Genomic DNA, 24,043 nt, shown 5'->3' with positions numbered 1-24,043 from the left:
GCGACTCCAAGGAAGTGCGTATTTTTGTCACCAAATGTGTTTAGTTTTACTGAAATAAAATAACATCAGTGGTCTTAATGGAACACGTACACCATTTGGCTTGCTTTCTGCACCTAAATACAGTTCATTACAAAAGACGTTGATGTTAGTACTTATGATTTTCCCTCACATCATGAAACGCCATTTGCTTGCAGGCTTTTTTTAGTATTTCCTTGTTTGCACTATCATTTCTTGTACCATACCTGCAAAGATAGATTGTCAACTTACATCTTAACTCACCCTTGAGATTTCAAAATTTTTCAGGGAAAAATGCTAAAAGTTGTCTGTAAATTAGGGAAATATCAGGGAATTTCACGTGGGGAAACCTGCGGCAACCTGGATAATGTAGTCTTTAAGTATGTTGTTCACACATTGTTTTAGCCTTAATATAATTGATTCCAGACCATTTCAGACTTGTTCTATTATGTTCTTCCATTCATTGTTAAAGTTTATTTGCATTATAGACAAGCAGTGTGATGTCATCAGCAAATAAGAGATAACTCGATATGTTACAATGACACACACACTATCTAATCTAAAAAGTATCTGGACACCCCTATGCAATGCAGAATTGACCACTAGATATCACAGGGTGCAGATCCACCACTACAAAAAGAGGTGGAAAGTACTTATGTGGTGGTAATACAGAAGCACGAACAGCAGAATGCTTCAGTCAGGAGAACTCACTGACTTCAGACATGGACTGGATGTCACCTGAATATCAGATCCATCTGAGACATTTCAACCTTTCTAGAAGAGCACATTTCAACTGTTAACTACCTGATTGTGAAGTGGAAAACATGGAGAACAAACACAGGTAAACCAAATCCAAGCAGACCTCATGTGCTGATGGAAAGACACAGTTGAGCATTGCAGAGGATAGTTGCAAAAAAAAAAAAAAAAAAAAAAAAAAAAAAAAAAAAAAAAAAAAAAAAAAGGTATGAAATAAGAAGAGAGAATCACTTGTGAGTTCCTAGGTGCTGTCAGCAGTCCATTTAGTGCAGCATAAGGAGTTAAAAAGAATAGAGTTCAGTGGTTCAGCAGCTATTCATAAGCCACACATTTCTGTAGTCAGTGCTACATGGTATTTGAGATGGTTTAATGAGTGATGCCACTGGACAGTGGATGGCTGGAAATGAGTGATATTGTGTAATGAATCACTCTGTACTATGTGCCAATCTGATGTGGAATGGTCTGGGTTTATTGAATTCCTTGAGAATGTTACCTGCCAACGTGGGTAGTGCCAACAGTAAAGTACGGAGGAGGTTATTGTTATGCTAAGGCAGTGTTCTTTGTGGTTGCAGTGTGTTCTCCTTGTTGATCTGGAGAAAAACACTAAATATGGAAGAATGTAGCTTGTTTGTATCACTGTGATGTTCCCTGTCATAAAACAGTATATGTGAGTCCATGATTTGTTACACTTCTGCAATGGAATGGCCTGTGCAAAGTCTTGGCCTGAACGTAATGGAACACATTTAGGAAGAGTTAGAACATTGATTTTGCTCCAGATCCAGCATCTAACATTACTCCCTTCTCTGTTTTGGCCCTTCAGAAAGAATGTGTTGCCATTCCTTTACAGATGTTCAGACATCTCATTGAAAGTGTCCCCAGTAGAGTCCAAGTTGTCATAACAGCAGAGGTTGGGACATCCCATATTAATACCCACTAATAGGTGTGGTCAGATAACGTATTCCTTGTTCATTTTCCCAGTTTTAGGATCTGAAAACTTGCCCTAGGACTGCTGCTAATAGGATGGTAATATGAAATCTCCTTTCCAGATTCCTCCTTCAACTCTGAATTCTGTCCTGATGAAATCTAAAAAAAGCCATTGTACTGAGATATATTATTCAGCACATCATTTGCTGAAAATGCTGTCCATAAGAGAGCCCAAAAGAATGTGGAATGAGTTAAAGTTATACATTATCTATTGTTTAGGCTGAAGAAGCCACAGCAAGCTACTTCTGTAATATATACGAACAACACATTATGACTTGGCTAATCTACTCACACTTGTAATTGTTGAAATTAAATATTAAGGTCTCTGATATGGAAACTTAGAATAGGGTCATTGGCTTATTTGTTTTCCCTATTGAGGTAAATAACTTCAGCAAATTTCAGCATTTTGTCTTTGTTTTTTAATGTTATGGTACTTTACAGTTTGGAAGTTTTTTCATTTTTAACACTGTAATGGCTCAAAACAACATTTGATAAAAATTTTAAAATAAATTGCTTTTTTTATACGTAACAATCCAAACAATGTGTACATTTAAGTAAAAGCATCAAGACAGGAAAAAATGTATACTGACATTTTTGTATTTTAATTTGCAAAAAACTACAGTTCACAATTACATTGACTGCCACATAAAGGGAAAGAAATAACCTCAAGAAAGTTCTTTCAGAGATAATCCTTAGACCATGGACTATGACTTGGAAAAAGGAAGTGAATGGTGTTTTGTTCCTTTGCTTTTACAACAAATAATAGTTTTTCATTGCTTCTTGAACATAAAATATAACATTGAAGCTTTTAAGGGTCCCAAATGATACACTTTTGACTGTGCTGATATTTTAAGTGGTTAAACTTATAAAAGAAACTGGCTCAGCAAGAAGTCTATATTAATCCAGTTATTTGAAAAATACTATGTACAGTAGAAACAACAATATTTTCTGACTAGAGCACATACACTCTTCTGAAAATTGACAAGTTCTTCCAGTTGATGATATAGGACTTTAAATGACAGAAAGCAAATGAGGATTGGAAGCTGGGCAAATGTCCTTGGATTTGGTCAATGCAATGATGGTGAAGGTCCTGAAGGATGCATGTATTGTACGATAACATCATAGTTTATTGTATTTAGTTAAATTATTTATCCTAAAGGACCACAGATGTAAATGCTATACAAGGTACATGCCTTGATGGGATATGGACATGCTGGTTAATAACATAAGGAACAATAGGCCTTTGTTCGAAGAAAAAAGTTTAAGTGGCTGACTATCCCTATCTCACAGAAATGGTCTCGGCAAAAAATTCAAAATAAAATGAATACTCAACATGTCAATCACAAAATATTTTTAAAGAAAAAAATGGTTTCTTTGCAAAATGAAGCCTGAAAAGAGGGAAGAAACTCAAAATTGAAGTAACTGATTTAGTAACAAATTTCTAGCAAACCAATGAGTATGAACATCAGATCACTGAAATTGTGTCTCTTGGTCTGCAACACCTTGAGTAGCATTCCAGACACTGTCTCCATAAATTATCCAACTGGCTAACATTCTACTGCCACTTTGGGATACCAATATCCAGCTCCTATCCTGCCCACAGTATTGTCTTTGTCAAACCCTCATACAACCTAGATCCTGTCAATCTCATCTTTTCAGCTTGCTGCATCCTCCAACATTCCCTGTCAACACTGCACTAAATCCAGAGCCAAAAGATTCCCAGAACACTGTTGTTAACTTTTCCGCCAAAATCTTCAGCTCCATAGAAGTTTGTCCTATCCAAAGGCCTCACCTTTAGTTGTACACACAACTATCCTTGTTGGACTTGTGAGAGACGTACTGTCCTCCTGATCCCTGCAAGGGAATCACTTCTTGGCCACCAATCCCTCCAACCAAAGCCAATCTAATCCCAACAATGAACCATGCCTCTCAGAATTCATACCACCACCAAACTGTGATACTTCTCCTCCCCCTTTCCCCAACCACTTCCCGGTTCCTTCCAGCAATTCCTTACCTCCACCTTGGCCTCACCATCCTTCCCCATGTCCTCTCCTAAGAACATCAATTTTTCAGAAGAAGAAGGGAAAGCCCTGCACAGCCTCAAAACAAATCCTGACGTTATCATCCTACTTGCAGACAAAGTTTTTCACCACTGTCCTTATGAGTCTCAGTGAGTACCTGGTGGAAGACCTATGCCAGTTGACTAACACCTCCATGTAAAAGGGGCATTCAAATGAAACCCAGTCACTAGCGTAAAGTAACGGTAATGATTTTATTAACTCAAAAATGTAGTTATACGCAGTACACATACTCAAAAATAGTCACCAAAACTGTTGGCCTATTGTCTCATTGCGACACTAGCCGGTCGATTCCATCCTTGAAGAAGCTAGTAGGCTGCTGTTGGATCCAGACCTGGACCCAATCATACACTTCGTCATCTGTTGCAAATAAATGTTCGCAAATAGTTTGTTTTAGAGGGCCAAACAAATGAAAGTCACTTGGTGAAAGGTTGGACTGTATGGTGGATGTTCCATCATTTCGCACTGAAACTGCTAGTGTAATCTTCACCGCTTTGGCTGTGTGGACAGGTATTATCATGCAGGAGGATAACGCCATTGGACAACATGCCTCGGCGTTTCGACTTGATGGCTCTTCTAATGTTCTGTGAAGCAACTCGATATCGCTGGGCATTGATAGTGGTTTCCCATTCCAGGAACTTGACAAGCAATGGCCGCTTATGGTAAAAAAAGGAGGACATCATGACCTTACCAGAACTGGTGTGCATGGCCTTTGATTTCTTTGGAGGTGGTGAAGTCTCATATTTCCACTGCTTGCCCTGATGCTTGCTTTCCAGTTCAAAACAGTGATGCCATGTTTCATCACCTGTGACAATACATGACAGAAAGCCATATTCCTCCTCATGATAGCGTTGCAGATGACTCAAAGACAGCGCCATTCGAGTATTGCACTATTCAGTGGTCAGTTGGTGGGGAACCCACTGGGGGCACAGATTTTTCAAAAGTTCAAGTGTTGGTGCATTATGGTGTGGGCGATGCCCACACTAATACCCAGTAACCAGTGGATCTCATCCACAGTGATTCTGCAGTTGTCCAAAACTAAAGTATTCACTTCCACAACCATTTCTGGTGTGGTGACATGATGAGCCTATCCAGGATGAGAATCGTCTTCCAGTGACTCATGCCCCTCCAGGAATTGTTTGCGCCGTTCCACAACACGTGAATGACTCGGACTGTACTAACGATACACAGCCTTCATCTGTCAATACAGTTCATGGCCTCAAACTCCCTCCACCACCAAAAATCAAATCGGTCCTCGTTGTTCCTGCTTGCATATTCAGTAGTGGATGATAGCTTGTGTGACCACCTTCTCTTCAGCTTGAAACCACACTGGCACTATGCAACATCAAATGGTATGCACGCGTCAGTCTCTCTACCAATAGATGGTGCCACCATACCCGCAGTTATATGTTGCCACCTTTCTTATAAGGCAAATGTAGATGCAGTGACCAGGTTTCATTTGAATGAACCCCATATAAACTCGCTAGAGTGATCCCATCGCAGAAGTCTAACATAAGCTCCAGTCTGTGCTTAAAACCTTAGACCCTTCTCAGAACTTCTCCCCTGAATCCATTTCCCTCCTTACCCCTATGACACGCCACACACCCACGTTCAACATGCTCCCCAAAATCTGCAAACCCAACAATCCTGGATGCTTTATTGTAGCTGGTTATTGTGCCCCCAATGAAAGAATTTCAGCCTTCATTGACCAACACCTCCAACCAACTGCCTGACATATAGCCTCTCACATCAATGATTTCAACCTCTTCCTTCACCATCGCCACCTCTTCACCTCCTGGATCCCTAATTGTCACTGTTGACCACACTTTCCTAACACCAACATCCCTCATACCTATGGTCTTGCCACTACTGAACACTACCTCTCCCATTATCCTTTTGTCTCCAACCCATTATCTCATTCCCAATACACTTTACTAACTGTACCCTAACCCAAACTACCTCTCCTGTGAAGGAAAGCTATACAAAGAAGTCCACAATGCAACTGTGGGCAGCCACATGCCACACTTGTATGCCACCTGTTTATGGGTCATCTAGAGGAAACCTTCCTAGCCTTCCAAAAACCACAAACCCCTGGTGTAGTTCAGAGTTGTCGATGATATCTTCATGACTTGAGTGCAGGGCCAGGACACCTTATCCTCAATCCTTTACAACCTCACACCTTTTCTCCCATTCACTTCACTGGTCCTTCTCAATCTTGTGTGCCACCTTCCTGGACACTGACCTCCCCCTCTGTGATGGTACCATCCACATCTCTGTCCACTTTAAACCCACCTACTAGAAGTACCTGCATTTTGATAGCTACCATCCCTTTTGTGGTGTCACCGCCAGACACCACACTTGTTAGGTGGTAGCTTTTAAATCGGCCGCGGTCCGCTAGTATACGTCGGACCTGCGTGTTGCCACTGTTAGTAATTGCAGACCGAGTGCCGCCACACGGCAGGTCTAGAGTCAGATCCTAGCACTCGGCCCAGTTGTACATCCGACGTTGCTAGCCATGGTTCACTGAGAATTACGCTCTCATTTGCCGAGACGATAGTTAGCATAGCCTTCAGCTACATGTGCTACGACCTAGCAAGGCACCGTACTCAATTGATATTGAGATTCTATTAATGTATCATCAAGAGCGATGTTCTACAAATGTGGATTAAAGTTAAGTATTCCAGAAGCTACGTACTTTTCTTTATAGGATTCATTACGTATCCTGTTTCAGACCTCACGCCAGCCTGCGTGAGTTTAAGCGCGTGCCTTTCGGCTTCCTCTCATTGTGTCTAGGCTGTCTTGTCTAAACACAACACCTTTCATGCCAAAAAAATTTCTCTCATACAGCCTGGGCATATGGGGATGGCGTATCTGCAGTGACAGAGCTCTCTTGCCCAGTATGCTGAAGGTCTCACCCAGGGTTTCACAGATGGGCACTGTCTGCCAGACATAGTCCATAAACACCCGTGCCATTTTCCCACACATCACCAATCCCCCCCCCCCCCCCCCCCCCCAGGAGCCAACTACAAAGGAGTGCTCCCTTCATCACCCAGGACTGAAACAAATGAACCACATTCTTCATCAGGGCTTTGATTATGTATCATAGTGCCCTAAAATGAGGGAGGTGATACCCAAGATGCTTCCCACCAACCATACCACTCTAAATCCCAACCTGTTGACACAGGGATCAAATTCTTGTGGAAGACGAAGTGCAAGACGTTTCCAATCCACACACCCAGCACTTCCTATTCCATTCCTGTTACAGGGTTGTCCTACTCCTTAAGAGGCCAGGTCACCTGTGAAAGCAGCCAAGTCATATACCAGCTCTACTGCAATCACTGCACAGCTTCTTATACTAGTATGACTACCATCTAGCTGTCCACTAGCATGAATGACTACAGCCATACTGTGGCCAGGAGCATAGTAGACCACACTGTGGCACAATATGCACCTGAACGAAACATGCTAGATTTCAATGGCTGCTCCAAGCCCAGGCCATCTGGATCCTCCCCTCCACCACCTGCTTTTCTGAACTGTGCAGATGTGAGTTATACTCGGAACACATTCCCCCACTCCTGAAATTGTTCTCTTGTCAACCTACAGTAACCTACCCTCCCTGCAACAGTTTGTCCCCTCTGTCCTATCCTCTCCTCCCTGTTCACATCCACTCAATCTAATGGTGCATCACCCTCTGCTGATGCACCTGCCTGTCTTTTCTGTTTTCTGCTCCTCATTGCATCCATTCCCACCACTCTCCTCCTCCCAACACTGCACCTAGCAGGATTGTCATGCCTTCATGTAGTTCTTGCATTTGCCACCAGACAGCTCTTCTCTCCTTCTACATGTACCCTGATAACCCTCCCCCTTCCCTGCCCCATTCCAGATTGCTACTTTCATTTAATGTGACAGTTATATACCAGTCCAGACTGCTGGAGATGACAGTCGTGTGTGTGAAGTGTGCTTGCTTGTATGAATGTGTGTGTGTGTGTGTGTGTGTGTGTGTGTGTGTGTGTGTGTGTGTGTGTGTGTGTGTTTTCTGTTCTCAAGAAGGCTGTGGCTGAAACCTAAATGTGTAACAGTATTTTCATTGTAGCTGTCTGCATCTCAATGGATCGAACCTTTCTGATGGTTCCGCCTGTCCATTTCCTAATATTGTTGTGCCACATTCTTACATTTGTAAGTCTCAATTGAAATAAAATAAAACAATTAAAGAATTATCTGTTACAAGTGTTACTATAGAAATAATGGACTTCAGTGAAAATCACTCTTTTTACTATCCACAGTGAAGCTCAGCAATACCATTAGACACATTGAATTGTACATACTGTTATAATTAATGCGGGGAAAAAAAAACTGAATGTGATAGATTAGTTCCGCATCTTTGCGTTATATCTAATGACATGAAACATGTCTCCATAGTTCACAAAATTCAAGAAATTGTGACTGGATTTATCAAACAAACACATTAAAATGATTTTAAAAAATTATTGATGGTTTTGCAGGCCAATAAAAATCAACTTTTATGCAAATGATTTTAAGACCAGTGCTGGGTGGTCATTCTTTGCAACTAGCCACAGAAAAAAATGAGTGTGGTGGCATAGGACCAACAGTTATAAGTAGTTAACATAAAAGGAAATTTTACAAAGATCCTTAGGAAATCAAATGTTATCTGCAGCAGATTACTTTGTTTTGTAATGTTAATGTCACCAAAGTTAACATTTATTTAACTTCTGAAGAGGCTATTAATCATTTACTTCTAACCTTGCACAATACTTTGCAGAACTTCAAACAACTCTTGGAACCAGAAGTATCCATAGTTTTAAACCAGTTAACAGATGGAGCATTCAGTTCATTATTATTTTGCAAGTTCACCCACTGAAACCTATACGTGCATGTAGAAGATCTTACCAGTAAGGAGATTATTTATCAAGTAGAAAGTCTAGTCTGCAGTTTTTGTTTGTGAGCTATGCAGGCCAAGGGTGCAAAGAAGCAGAGGTATACTTGGATATTGCCATTCACATTTACGTAGTATATGCTTACCTTTCTATTCTTTCTCTTCCACAGCCCTTCGTCCTACAGTTCACTGATTACAACAGCTTATTGCTAGAAGTGCTCTGTAATTTGAACCTTGGCTTGTAGTTAATTATTATTTCCATAGCATTCTCTCCCTCTCTCTCTCTCTCTCTCTCTCTCTCTCTCCCTCTCTCCCTCCCTCTCTCTGATGAAGGCATGGAACATTTTTTTTCTCTAGTGCTGTGGCTGAGCGGTTCTAGACACTTAAGTCTGGAACTGCACTGCTGCTGCGGTCGCAGTTTCGAATCCTGCCTCGGGCATGGATGTATGTGTGATGACCTTAGGTTAGTTAGGTTTAAGTAGTTCTAAGTCTAGGGGACTGATGACCTCAGATGTTAAGTCCCATAGTGCTCAGAGCCATTTTTCTCTGTGTCATTCATTGTGTGATTACCATATAAGTATATAAATGACTCCTGCACTTGATTTGTTAAATGTGATTCTGTGGATAGCAAAATAGTTTATCAGTAACATCAACTCAAACTAATTCAAAAATTGTTTGACTGGTTTCTTGCAGGGTGGTAGGGAGCATGGAGTTCCAATTCTCATATCTGAACTAGACCCTGATGGACCTGCAGCAAGATGTGGCAACTTATATGTAGGTGATGCAGTGCTGTGTGTTAATAGTATTGATCTCAGACAGGTATGTCTACGCAGTATTTTTTATTGAGAAAGAGCTTTTAATACAGAAAAATGGTTTTATGTTTAAATGTGATAGTCTGGAAACTGAGACACTATTATTGTCACACTCTTTGCTGTACTTTCATTCCTTATAAATTCCAGCAAGAGAATTTCAAATGGAAATTTTACTTATGAGTATTGGCAGATGAAAGGGTTGTTCAGTCATAATTAGTAACTACTGTTCATTGGAAATAACAATAAAATTTTGTCATCGCTACTGTCATGGTTTGCAGGTGCCTTCTATGGATCTTCATTGATGTCAGTTTCATGAGTCATGCACCTAATACTGAATTTGCTATGCATACCAATTAAATGTTTGCTTATGTGGGTACCCCAACAACGAGAGGACATAGCATAGAATGTATTTTTAAGAGGTGTAACACTTCTGTTACCATTCCCAAGTACTGAAAATTGTCAAAATCTGATTTTTAATTTCTTATTACACTAAAATAATGGTATAATTGCAGTGTTTCAAAAGTTATGTGAGAACAAGAAGCATGATATGCCTTTTACTTATCTTTTATATTGGGTTTGTTTTTCTTGAAGCTTTATTGCAGGGTGATTATTTGTAGTTTCCATTCTTGTCCTGGATTTTTCTTAATTTTTGTATGCTTCAAGTGAAATTAGTGATGTTATGGTTTTGTTGGAAATTAATTTGTTCAGAATTTTTTATATTGGCATTATTTTATTTAATCCAAGCTAAAACAATTGAACTTTATAATTACACTCGTAAGTCTTCGTTCTAGAACTGTGTGGCTTTTTGATACAGGGTCCCACCAAAATTTGTCACAGATCTTTATAGTTACCAGTACATAACAAAGATTGTATATAAGACCATGAGAACTCCAGGTAGGAATTTCAGTAATATAGGAAGAGACAGAGTGCTACTTATTGTAAACATTACACATTAAGTTGTGGGCAGACACAATTAAAATACACTTACACATAAGCTTTAGTACCCAGCCTTTGTTGCAAAAAGAGAAACGCACACTATTCATTCACACTAGCAAGCAAACTCACACACACATAACTGCTACAGACTGTCTTATTAATCTGTTTTCAAATGTGCTTAAATAAAAATGAAATAATTACTTAGAACATTCCATATTATGATTAGAAAAGTATTCTTTTTTCCTTTGGCAACAGCTTTTTGGATGTGGTACAGACACTTGCATAAACATTACCGGTATGTATTCAACTGCTACTCCAGAATGGACAGTATAATGATATAAACAAACTCTACACATGAAAATGACAAAAGTAGCTGATAAATATCACTTTGCTTTGACAAATGGAGGGTCTGATACCTAACAAAACAAACTCCCATACCTCAGACTGACATCTCTAGAAACATTACTGAGGGCTATCTAGGAAGGAGTAGTCGTTTGGCTCCAATAAAGTAACTTATGTGAGAAGTCTTCTTTTGACAATCTTGTATAACTTTCCTATGTAATCGCCATTCAGACTTAACTGTTTGTCACTCCCTCAACCTAGTTATCTAAGCTCTTTGCAAAAAATTTTAAGTTTCATGAATTTTTTGTCACTTGCCTGTATGAGCTCATTGCTGGCTACTGAATGACAACCACAAAAACATGTTTCCATTCATCCTTAAACTCATATTTAATGTAAAACATCTTCATTTACCACCTTTGAGCTATATGCACCACAGATTTTGTAGTGAATGTTAACAGGTTCTTTAGCCACTAAACATGCTATTAGGGAATGGATTTCACATTTGGTGGAATTTTCAGTTGTGGTGCTCATTGCACATAATTGTGTATGTGGTGTATTAGCCACTGACCCCCCTGATGATTAAAGTAAATGTACTGGAAACAAATGGTGTCCAATACTAATGGTTTTCTTGCAGTGGAAAAAATTCTGAGAATGACTCATTACTATTTAAACACTTTTATTTATATTCTATACATGCTGACTTTTAGTTCCTGAATTCATTGTCAGTTGCTGTGATCGTTGATTATACTATCTCCAGAATGATGGAGTCGGTAGGCTCGTTAGTTGCCAAGTACCATATTTGAAAGTCCATGAAAAGTCATTGACCTATTTAGGAGGGTGGGTTAGGAGCAAAATGTAGAAAACATTGGAAGAGTGCATTTTTGTGGAGAATAAAATTCTTAGGTGAAAGGTTCAGTAATAATTCAGTTCAAGTTATTATTTTGTGACCATGTTCTGACCCTGTTTTTAACAAATAAATGGAATCATTAGTTAAACAGAGAATGTAACTTTATTAAGAAATTAACATGATGGCAATGTTTGCCATAAATTTGGACCTCCTCTTTGGCAATGTTTTGATACTTGAATGACATAATATAAAAGTCAGCTGTCTTACCCTAATCTGGCATTTATGGTACTGGATTAACCATTAATTAATTAATTGTGTGGCATTATTTCATTATAAGCCTTGCATTGCTTTATGACCTATTGATTTTTGTCCATACTATCACTTTGCCACTTTGCCACTGTGTCAGTGAAATGATTAATGGAAAGGTGTTTGTCTGTTTCGTCTTCTCTCTCCCTTCTGGGCATATATGTATGAAAGTAAATCAAAGCAAAACAAAAGTAATAAGAATTAGCAGAAATGAGAACAGTAAGAAACTTAACATCAAAATTGGTGATCATGAAGTAGTTGAAGTTAGGGGATTCTGCTACCTACACAGCAAAACAACCCATGACAGACAGAGCAAGGAGGATGGGCATTTCAGGCTAAGAGAAAGCTATTAGTATCAAACATAGGCCTTAATTTTTCTCCACGGGCTTGGTGAGGAAAGGAATACATGGAAAACACTGACAGTAAAAAGGGACAGGATGGTGAGAAATCTGTTAAAGCATCAGGGAATAACTCACATGGTACTAGAGGGAGCTGTAGAGGGTAAAAACTGTAGAGGTAGACAGATACTGAAATACATGCAGCAAATAATTGAGGATGTTGGTTGAGAAGAAAAGGTCGGGACAGGAGTGTAATTCATTGGGGGCTGCACCAACTCTGTCAAAAGACTGATGACTCAAAAAACCACTTCTTCATCCATGATGATGTGTTTTGAAACAGTGGAGTTACATTGGTGAATGGACAGTCAGTACTGGCATATGTATGCATGCATAAGTCACCTCCAGAAAAGCAATTGCCTTTGGTTTGGGTTGATATTCTGATCCATGTTGCCGTTTGCAAAGTACTATGTCATTCTGCTGGGCAGTAAACAAGATGTAACGTCTGCTGCAGTTTATTTGAATACAATTAGATGCCAATATCAGTTATACAATGTTATTGAACATGCCACATCATACCCTAAAATTGTTCAAATAAAATCAGAAAATAACACACTAAACTATTTAATTCCAGAACAAATATCAAGCTAAGAAGAAAGATTAAGGAAAGGCTAACCTACGTTTCTAGCATTTGTAGACTTAGAGAAAGCTTTTGAGAATGTTGACTGGAATACTCTCTTTCAAATTCTGAAGGTGGCAGGGGTAAAATACAGGGAGCGAAAGGCTATTTACAATTTGTACAGAAACCAGATGGCAGTTATAAGAGTCGAGGGACATGAAAGGGAAGCAGTGGTTGGGAAGGGTGTGAGACAGGGTTGTAGCCTCTCCCCGATGTTATTCAATCTGTATATTGAGCAAGCAGTAAAGGAAACAAAAGAAAAATTCGGAGTAGGTGCTAAAATCCATGGAGAAGAAATAAAAACTTTGAGGTTCGCCGATGACATTGTAATTCTATCAGAGACAGCAAAGGACTTGGAAGAGCAGTTGAACGGAATGGACAGTGTCTTGAAAGGAGGATATAAGATGAACATCAACAAAAGCAAAACGAGGATAATGGATTGTGGTCGAATTAAGTCGGGTGATGCTGAGGGAATTAGATTAGGAAATGAGAAACTTAAAGTAGTAAAGGAGTTTTGCTATTTGGGGAGCAAAATAACTGATGATGGTTGAAGTAGAGAAGATATAAAATGTAGACTGGCAATGGCAAGGAAAGCGTTTCTGAAGAAGAGAAATTTGTTAACATCGAGTATAGATTTAAGTGTCAGGAAGCCGTTTCTGAAAGTATTTGTATGGAGTGTAGCCATGTATGGAAGTGAAACATGGACAACAAATAGTTTGGACAAGAAGAGAATAGAAGCTTTCGAAATGTGGTGCTACAGAAGAATGTTGAAGATTAGGTGGGTAGATCACGTAACTAATGAAGAAGTATTGAATAGAATTGGGGAGGAGTATGTGGCACAACTTGACAAAAAGAAGGGACCAGTTAGTAGGACATGTTTTGAGGCATCAAGGGATCACAAATTTAGCATTGGAGGGCAGCATGGAGGGTAAAAATCGTAGAGGGAGACCAAGAGATGAATACACTAAGCAGATTCAGAAGGATGTGGGTTGCAGTAAGTACTGGGAGATGAAGCAGCTTGCACAGGATAGGGTAGCGTGGAGAGCTGTATCAAACCAGTCTCAGGACTGAAGACCACAACAACATCAAGCTAAACAAATATAAATGGAAAGGGGACAATATTTACCATGTCTTACTTGTAGAAACTATCCCAGAATTTTCAAAGAGTGTTTTGGGAAAACAGTAGAAAATCCAAATCAGACAATTGTGTCAAATAAGCCATGAATCCCTTATACAAGGAAAGATTTTTCTATCTTTGAATTCATTTTGGTGGGTTAGAATTGTAACATCATTAGCAAATAGATCTAAAGTATTTGTACATGGACAATACAGTCTACTGTTTCATTCATTCTAGTGAATTACTTTCCAATAACACAGTGAAACGTGTCTAAAATATCACTACATGGAAAATAATCTGATCAGGAGAAAAGTCTAAAAATCCTGTGGTTTCTCATAAGCTGTTTCGTAGATGTCCATGGAAAATAATGGTCCCAGTGTAATGCACACTATTTTGGATGTATTTCAAAATGTGCTCATCACATAAAACATTGATCATCTGTGCCATATTCTTTTAATGAACTCTGCTGTTTCTGTTAAACAAGTACACATTGTCAGACATGCATCTTATGAGTTGGTAGGTGCACTTTGGTACCAGTGAAAGATCATTAGCTTGTTAAACAGAGGCCTACTGTAAGGCCTGTGAATTAACAGCACAAATGGCCTGCTTTTGGTCTAAAACTTTTCTTTGTGTATGAAAGGATTTACTTCAATATTATCTCCTAAGTATTTGCATTCAGCTCATGCAATGGATTCTAAATGTGTCCCCTCTACAAAACTACCTTTCCAACTTGCCCTGATCTTTTCAGAATTCCTACTAATATTGATACATAGGTACTCAGTCAAAAATTGCACTCCACTGGCAATTTGGTTTTACTCATTCTTTGACTGATCCATGAATGTCTGAACAGTGACTCTTCATGCCTTGGATTTTCACTGTATATGTTTCTGGAAACCCTGCTGGCTTTTTCCTCACAAAGGTAGGAAAATGATGTGCCTTTCTTTACAGTGAAATGTGTTGATTTACTATAAATGTGTGTATTTGGTTCATATAGTGTGGTTTATGAATTAGCTTGATTAATGAAAAATTTCTTTTATAGGCTTGCCACCAAGAGGCTGTGGAAATCCTATCAGCCCAAACAGGTGATATCACTCTTGAAGTACAATATGTATCAACTGAAGACAGTGATGAAGACAACTCCCTGGGAGAAGATTTATATGGATTCCGGTAAATAACTTACTTAAAATATGTGTACTCTGTAGAAGGATAACAGATATGTTTAGTAGATTATGTACAACAGCCATAGAAGATATGGTGACTGTATTTCTGAAACTATCTACATGTTTTTAATAGATTTAGTATTTTCGTATCTTCCCTCATAACAAAATATTGTAATATATAATGACAAAATTGACCATGTATTTTGCGGTAAATTTTTTAGAAACCAGTCTCACTTATTGCCTACTCATCTAATTATGGACAAATTAAATTAATTGTCAAGTACATCAAGTACATCATGTTTAACTGCATACTACTGAAATCAAATTAGTAATTAACCCCCCCCCCCCACCACCACCACTACAAAAAAAATAAAAAAAAAATCATTGACTGGCCTACTGGTAAAGATAAAATTTATTAATTTCTTAATTAATGATTCTAACAACACTATTTCACAAATTTTATTTATACTGTCTCTTTACTGCAAAAAAAAAAAATTGTGACACTTCTAATTTACATTCCTTTTTGTGAGTTCTACTGTGCTTTCTGTTAGGCAGCACATGGTCTGTAGCTGCATGCATTGCTGACCAGTACTTCCCTCAAGGAGGCAAAACATTTAGCTTTGCAGATACACAGATTTAAAAGTAATAGTACACAACACAATCCTAGCTTTTGGAGCTATTAGTTCCTTCCATGGTAAAGAAGTGGTATAAGTTCTGGAAGATTAAACAGGAATGACAGAGCCTTATTTTTTCAACTTTCAAAAAGTTCAATTTCCACGTCATTATTTTGTTCCAATATAAAATGTGTGCACCATGTTAGCCAAATCAAACAACTGAATGACAATCTACAATGACCCAGAAGTTCTGGATTTTTCACTCTGAACATCATTTCCAGATAACCATTTATTTCAGGTAATTGTTTTTTCACTTTTATTTGAAATTAGTTTTAGACACCAGTAATGGATAATAATGTGAGTTTTCATTAACTTAATTAACAAGTGAGCTTTGTTTCCAGTAGTACATGATTTTTCTGTTGCTAAGATAACATGGAAAAAATACCAAATATTCTCCATAGGATCTATGTTAGCTGATTTTTCATAAATAATTGAGGTTAACTTACACTGTTATTATGAGACTTATACTATAAGTAAAAGACAAGTTCATAGAAAACAATTCTTTTATTACCAAAAATTTTGTACACTTATGGTTCTTTTTCAACATAATCACTAAAGAGATTGATACATTTATAGTACCTGTGGACAAGCTTTGCAATATCCTCTTCAAAAAATGTTGCCGCCAATGATTTCAAATGAGCATTGACATTGTTTTGAAGATCTTCGTTGGTTTGAAACTGCTGCCCTCCTAGCCACGTCTTCAGTTCAGGGAAAAGGTGAAAGTCGCTGGGTGCCAAGTCAGGACTGTATGGCGAATGATTGAAAATGTCCCATTGAAATTGTTCAAGGAGCCGTTGGGTTGTGCCAACAGTGTGTGGACGACCGTTGTCATGGATCAACATAATTCCTGAAGTCAGCATTCCTCTTTGTTTGTTTTGAATGGCGCTCCACAAAAGTCTAAACTTTCACAGCTGATATGAAACTTCCTGGCAGATTAAAACTGTGTGCCGGACCGAGACTCGAACTCGGGACCTTTGCCTTTCGTGGGCAAAGGTAGAGCACTTGCCCGCGAATGGAAAAGGTCTCGAGTTCGAGTCTCAGTCTGGCACACAGTTTTAGTCTGCCAGGAAGTTTCAATACCTTTTCGGCCCTGAAACACTGTAGCCATAACCTCTGTTGTTGAATGTTTGTTTGAATTTTTTGGTTTGTTTGGTGAATTTGGGAGTATCCATTGTTGTGATTGTCGTTTTGTTTTCAGCATGTCGTATTGGATCCAAGTTTCATCTACAGTAACAGTTGATTTCAAAAAGTGCACTTCTTCATCGTGATGACTGTCAAGTAAATTCAAAGTTGATACCATTCGGTGACTTTTGCGGGTACCCATCAACATTTTTGGAACCAAACGACACAAAGTTTTTTGTAGCCTAAATTTTTAGTAACAGTACAGATCTTGAAACATCCAGAATTTCCATAGACAAAGAAGTTATGGTGAACCTAAGATTTTCTCTAACCATTCTGTCAATTTGTTCAAAAAGGTCGGCTGTAACAACAGACTTGCGTCCTTGGCCCTTACGTCGTGCACGTCATTTCGGCCATCTTTAAACTTTTGGCGCCATTCATGCACAACACCATCAGTCATGAAGTAATCACCGTACAATCGGCTCATTCTTCGATGAATTTCTACTTTCAGAAACTGAATTACACTTCATGATTCACACTTGGCAGGAGCAGCAATGACGGTAGCCATGTTTATGTTGCTGTAATGCAACTCAGCCTGTTGCCTTGAGGTCGGCAACGGCAGAGTGTGTATTGCGAGAGTTGCGCAGTAGCCTACAGTGCATGTCCACTTTCTGCTGTTCACGTAGGTTCTATACTAAACAATCGTAGGTTGAAAAAGAAAAAAGGCCCTCGTATTATTATTATTATTATTATTATTACTCTTTCTTTCTTTCTTTTCTCAGACGTTATGTCTGGTCAAAAATGGAAAGTGACGCGGACCTTGATCAAGCGTGACTTCCTTTTAACTGTACGGTATATGTTATATTGCATTTAGGAACTTTTGGGTGATTGAACATGTATCAATAATTACGGATTTCTGTAGTTGTATATATAAGTTTGGATGTAGCTGTGTTGCATTGATGTACTGGTGGATATTGTGTGGTATGACTCCTGTAGTTGATAGTATAATTGGTATAATGTCAACTTTATCCTGATGCCACATGTCCTTGACTTCCTCAGCCAGTTGGATATATTTTTCAATTTTTTCTCCTGTTTTCTTTTGTATATTTGTTGTATTGGGTATGGACATTTCGATTAGTTGTGTTAATTTCTTCTTTTTATTGGTGAGAATGATGTGAGGTTTGTTATGTGGTGTTGTTTTATCTGTTATAATGGTTCTGTTCCAGTATAATTTGTATTCGTCATTCTCCAGTACATTTTGTGGTGCATACTTGTATGTGAGAATGTGTTGTTTTACAAGTTTATGTTGTAAGGCAAGCTGTTGATGTATTATTTTTTCTACATTGTCATGTCTTCTGGGGTATTCTGTATTTGCTAGTATTGTACATCCGCTTGTGATGTGATCTACTGTTTCTATTTGTTGTTTGCAAAGTCTGCATTTATCTGTTGTGGTATCGGGATCTTTAATAATATGCTTGCTGTAATATTTGGTGTTTATTGTTTGATCCTGTATTGCAATCATGAATCCTTCCATCTCACTGTATGTATTGCCTTTTGTTAGCCATGTGTTGGATGCGTCTTGATCGATGTGTGGCTGTGTTAGAGGATACGGGTGCTTGCCATGTAGTGTTTTCTTTTTCCAATTTACTTCCTTCGTATCTGTTGATGTTATGTGATCTAGAGGGTTGTAGAAGTGGTTATGAAATTGCAGTGGTGTAGCCGATGTATTTATATGAGTGGTTGCTTTGTGTATTTTGCTAGTTTCTGCTCGTTCTAGAAAGAATTTTCTTAAATTGTCTACCTGTCCATAATGTAGGTTTTTTATGTCAATAAATCCCCTTCCTCCTTCCTTTCTGCTTAATGTGAATCTTTCAGTTGCTGAATGTATGTGATGTATTCTGTATTTGTGGCATTGTGATTGTGTAAGTGTATTGAGTGCTTCTAGGTCTCTGTTACTCCATTTCACTACTCCCAATGAGTAGAGCAATATTGTTATAGCATAAGTATTTATAGCTTTTGTCTTGTTTCTTGCTGTCAATTCTGTTTTCAGTATTTTTGTTAGTCTTTGTCTATATTTTTATTTTAGCTCCTCTTTAATATTTGTATTATCTATTCCTATTTTTTGTCTGTATCCTAGATATTTATAGGCATCTGTTTTTTCCATCGCTTCTATGCAGTCGCTGTGGTTATCCAATATGTAATCTTCTTGTTTAGTGTGTTTTCCCTCGACTATGCTATTTTTCTTATATTTGTCTGTTCCAAAAAGCCATTTTTATATCATTGCTGAATACTTCTGTTATCTTTAGTAATTGGTTGAGTTGTTGATTTGTTGTTGCCAGTAGTTTTAGATCATCCATGTATAGCAAATGTGTGATTTTGTGTTGGTATGTTCCAGTAATATTGTATCCATAATTTGTATTATTTAGCATGTTGGATAGTGGGTTCAGAGCAAGGCAGAACCAGAAAGGACTTAATGAGTCTCCTTGGTATATTCTACGCTTCATCTGTATTGGCTGTGATGTGATATTATTTGAATTTGTTTGTATATTAAGTGTGGTTTTCCAATTTTTCATTATTTTCATTATTATTATTATGTTCTCTTTTTTGGATGATTTTTCAGTTGTTGTTCCAAACAATTCGTGTTGCTGATGCAAAGTGACATCTGTGGTGTGGCCTTTTTAGGTTTATAAAATACCATTAGGTTATTCTGATAGTTCATCACAGAACTTAAGAAATCATTTTTATGTCTCTGTTAATAGCTGTATTTCCAAACAAATCATTGTAGTCAAAGTACTTTCAAATCAGAAAATTGTAAACTTTTTTCATACAACTTAAGAGCCATAAATCTACAAAAACTGGAAGCACAGCATTAGTGATCAAAAGTGTTTCTGTTTCATGGCAAAAAACACAGTTTCCTAATAAAAGGAATTACACTGGCATTGATAAATTAGTCAAACTCTATGATGAAAAGTAAGGTTTACAAATATGTTGGACTTGAACTGCAGACAATAAAAATTGAAATGGAAGAGGTATTTTGTGAAGATGAGGGACCACCTCTTTTACATAGCTGTCTGGTTCTGTGGAATAGAGAAAATTCTTATTATCTTTTTTTCTTCACAACATTTACACATCAAGAAGATTGAGTGATCCCCATGGTTGGTGCCGATAAAAAACACAAGGAAGACAGATCATTGAAGTCCACAGCATTGCAAATTGTCAGGAGCAACATGACGTATGAAGAAATGGAACAGTGTTCTACCATTCATCTGCTTGTTCCAGCAAAAACAGATAATTTAACCTCAGTGACTGTCAAGAGTTAGTGTTGCAGTATGATGCAAATCTGCTCCCACCATACAGAGGTGTTGAAAAGATTGATAGATGCAGTAATAGTATCTTCAGGAAAAGAGCAAGCCATGGCTGCTTACTGAACAGTCGAAAATTGGGCTATCATCCACAAAATTTTGAAGCTTTTGTGGCTACTTGTTGCCAATTCCAAGGTGAAAACCCTACTTCAGGCACTGTGTTGAGATACAACAGCAAGCAATCCAGGTTGACTAGATAGTTCCAGTACCATTGTAAAGAAAAAAGTTAGTTAGAGAAGTTTTTTTGACGCTATGATCCTGACATGATGCTTTCGAAAAGATTCAGAAAAAACCTTGGCAGAACACAACAGTTGTATTTATATAACTGGCAGCATTGTAGTGTATGATGGTGTCTGCTTTATTATTCTTGGATTCCTTGAACACTACTTTCCCACACTGAAATAACAGCAAAATGGCTACAGAGAACTTTTGGAGCTAAATAACTGTTTTTAGAACAAAAGGATATTGTTTTGTATTTCATTAGTTGTAAGCCTATCCTGTTGTATGACAAAGGCATTCTAGATATTGAATTACTTCAAGATCATTTTCAGTTATGGGAGGAATAACTCTTTAAGAAAAATGTATATTTTTCTTGCTCACATTTATGTACACACTTCATCATGAGTTCCTGTTAATGAGTCAACAGAAAACCATCAGGATATTGAATGGATAATTGATAAGGTTGCTGTGATAAGATTTTATGACTACAGTAAAACCCCGTATTAATGAACCCACTTTTAAGGAACACTTTCGTTGGTCCCGGCGATAACGCCATAAAAACAGTGTTCCTGAAATTCGGTTTTAACGAATCGCGCTTTCTTTTAAATTCCGCTTTTAAGGAATAAGTGTGTTACAATTCGCAAATTAAAATACAGTCTGCAGCTGCACTACTTGTTTTTGGACATTAAATCGTAACAAATTTTTTGGTCCCCCGAGATTCGTTGAAAAGGGGTTTTACTGTATCTCTGGTACATAGTTCATGAATCTGGGACTCTGTTCTTAGGTATGTTGTGGCAATAATAATTACGGTAAATGTAGTAAAAGCTATGCAGCAAGCAGATGAAGCTGAACAAGATGGAAGGAAGAAAAAGACTTCTGAACACACAGTCTGCTTTAAAGAGATTTTTTTATTTTGTACAGACTTCGAGTTCTCATCTTTTGCCACATTTGGTACAAAAACTTTCTTCAGGAGATTGTGCACCATAACTGACTTCTACAACAAAATCCCTTCACAATGAAGCAATGCTCCTGGTTGTAACAGTGGAATTGGAAAAAATCAGAAACGAGATTCATACTCAACCAAGATTACAGAAGTAATCTCACAAAAAATGAAACTGAGGCATAATTTGTTTCCCAAATGGTTGCTGGAGAGCATATAAAGTATACAACTGCTACCATATTCATTCTTGGGGGGGGATAGAATCTTCATATCTGTTTGCTCTCATCATGTTTTGGTTCAATAGAAGTTGTAAATAAAAATACATTTCTGTTAGAGAAATATTGCATATTATTAAATAATATATAATTTTTCTTGAATTATTCACATTTTCAGGAAATTTTGGAAGATATTATGTGGGAAATTTTGTTCAACATGTTTTTTTTTTTTTTAACAATCGCCCGCTGCAATTGCCTTGATGTGTTCCCATGTATTCATCTAACAAGTATAGGGCCATAGGCACAGAACTGACTTTTTAACCATTACACTACACTGCCAGTGTATGCAGTGCTACTATTTCTAAAGCTATAGAACATTATGCAAAATTATGAATTTTTTTTCATTGACTACTTGCAAACGAGGGCCTACGAGGGCGAATGGCTGCAGGGTCTCATATAAGGAACCCTAACCTACACAATAATACAGATGGTTTCAAATGTCAGTCCCATCCATGTGGACCTCTCCTTGTAAGAATAAAAGAGCAAATGATGGAAATGGGGAAGAGAGAACACTTGTGAAGGAACCTGATCAAAGCACGTACTACTTTCAGGGAATTTAAGAGGACACCTAACAATTGTCAGATTGAGTGGAAATTTTATGCAGTCTGTATTATGTAGTTGGTTGGAAAAAGGATGAGGAGTAGAAGCAGCCGCACACATGTATACCCACCTTAAAATAACTTGCTGTCTGACACCCCTAGCACTCTTAGGGATGAAACTGAGAGTACGAAAGGGAGGGGAGATGTGGGAGGGACGTGGGTGGTTGGGGAGGCACATGTGATAGTAACTCTGGAATACATGGAGAAATAAGTACACATATTAGTACCACTAGATAATCACTGTGAAGGTAACACAGCCCTAAAATACCTGTTTATGTGTTTGTATATCTAAAATAATCATAAGAAAATTGGTACAACAGTTAATGAAACTTCCTGGAATATTAAAACTGTATGCCAGACTGAGACTCGGACTTGGGACCTTTGCCTTTCACGTGCAAGTACTCTATTGATTCAGCCACCCAAGCACAACTCACGACCCATTACTTAATGTCTGCCCAAGGGTCCAGACAGTTGTAGGTAGTAAATTTTTCACTCTTGGCTACATTTTTGTTGGGAGTCATGAACCAGAAGTTGCAACAAAGTCGCCAATTTAGTAGAACAAGACAATAATTTTATCAGGATACACTGTTTAGAAAAGTGAGATCCCACATCCAGATTTATCATAGGTTTACTGAGAGCTAGTTACAACACAATCTACAACAAATTGTCCATGATGATACGTCATATCTTTTATAGAAGTTTCCTACAAAAATCATGAATGATAGAATGCAAACATTGGAATAAGTTTTGCAGTGTCCATTGCCAGAAGATGGCACATACATAAAAATAAGGAAGCAGAAGCTGTTGTCATTGAGGTTCTGTATTCAAGTATCCTTATAGAGGGTAAACGTACGCGAAGTTTTAGATAGTAATTTGATGGCACTGGTTTTATCTGTGGAGAAAATACTTGTGAGTAATTTGCACTGATAAAAGTTTCTTCCACTTATGTCTTTATCAGTTACATCTGTTCCTTTTCGTCTTTCTAGCAATTTAAGGAAACAGGTCATTTTGTAATGTAAGTGTAAACATTATTTGTGAATAAAATGTTTTCCTGCACAGAATATGTTTAAATTGTGTAATCTCCTGCAACAGCCCTCTGTACGCAGACATTGTATTTAATTATAAAAAAATTAATGGGACAAATCAATAAAGTTTCACACAGTGTGTTTCATCATTTGATAATTGCAACAGAAATGAAATGACTTGAAAAATACCTTGTTGCAGGTACAGATTTTTTGATGATGAGGTTCTAGATGGAAGCGATCCCGTCACCCTGCATCCATTACAGAATGGTTATATCAGCTATAAAAATAATACTGATTGTGCATTAATAACAACACCTACTGCACCAAGGACACCAGAATCACCAAATGAACAACACAGGTGAATGCATTTACTGGCAGAAGGTTAATAACTGCATTTTCATACTTACTAAAGAATAAAAGCAGACACTGAGAATGACTGTTATACAGTAAAACTTCGTTTATATGTTTTTTTTTTCAATGGACTATAGGAAAAAAATGTGTAAGTGTGAAAAATGTATATGAAATATAGCACCGTACTATCAAATTAATTCGTATCACAAATGAAAAAT

At 37.8% G+C, this 24,043-nt stretch overlaps 1 protein-coding gene across 1 annotated transcript in view; it reads left to right on the top strand.

Moving 5' to 3' along the window:
• LOC126101285 (uncharacterized) overlaps positions 1-24,043 on the top strand; it is a 137,751-nt gene that overhangs the window by 86,614 nt on the left and 27,094 nt on the right. Inside the window, exons 7-9 of the mRNA XM_049911966.1 lie at positions 9,421-9,546; positions 15,141-15,268; positions 23,674-23,832. Of these exons, the coding sequence (XP_049767923.1) occupies positions 9,421-9,546; positions 15,141-15,268; positions 23,674-23,832 (413 nt within the window). The remainder of the gene's footprint in view (positions 1-9,420; positions 9,547-15,140; positions 15,269-23,673; positions 23,833-24,043) is intronic.

The sequence above is a fragment of the Schistocerca cancellata genome, chromosome 9, assembly GCF_023864275.1.
Source record: "Schistocerca cancellata isolate TAMUIC-IGC-003103 chromosome 9, iqSchCanc2.1, whole genome shotgun sequence".
Taxonomy (NCBI): domain Eukaryota; kingdom Metazoa; phylum Arthropoda; class Insecta; order Orthoptera; family Acrididae; genus Schistocerca; species Schistocerca cancellata.
This window is presented reverse-complemented; position numbering and strand designations above follow the sequence as displayed.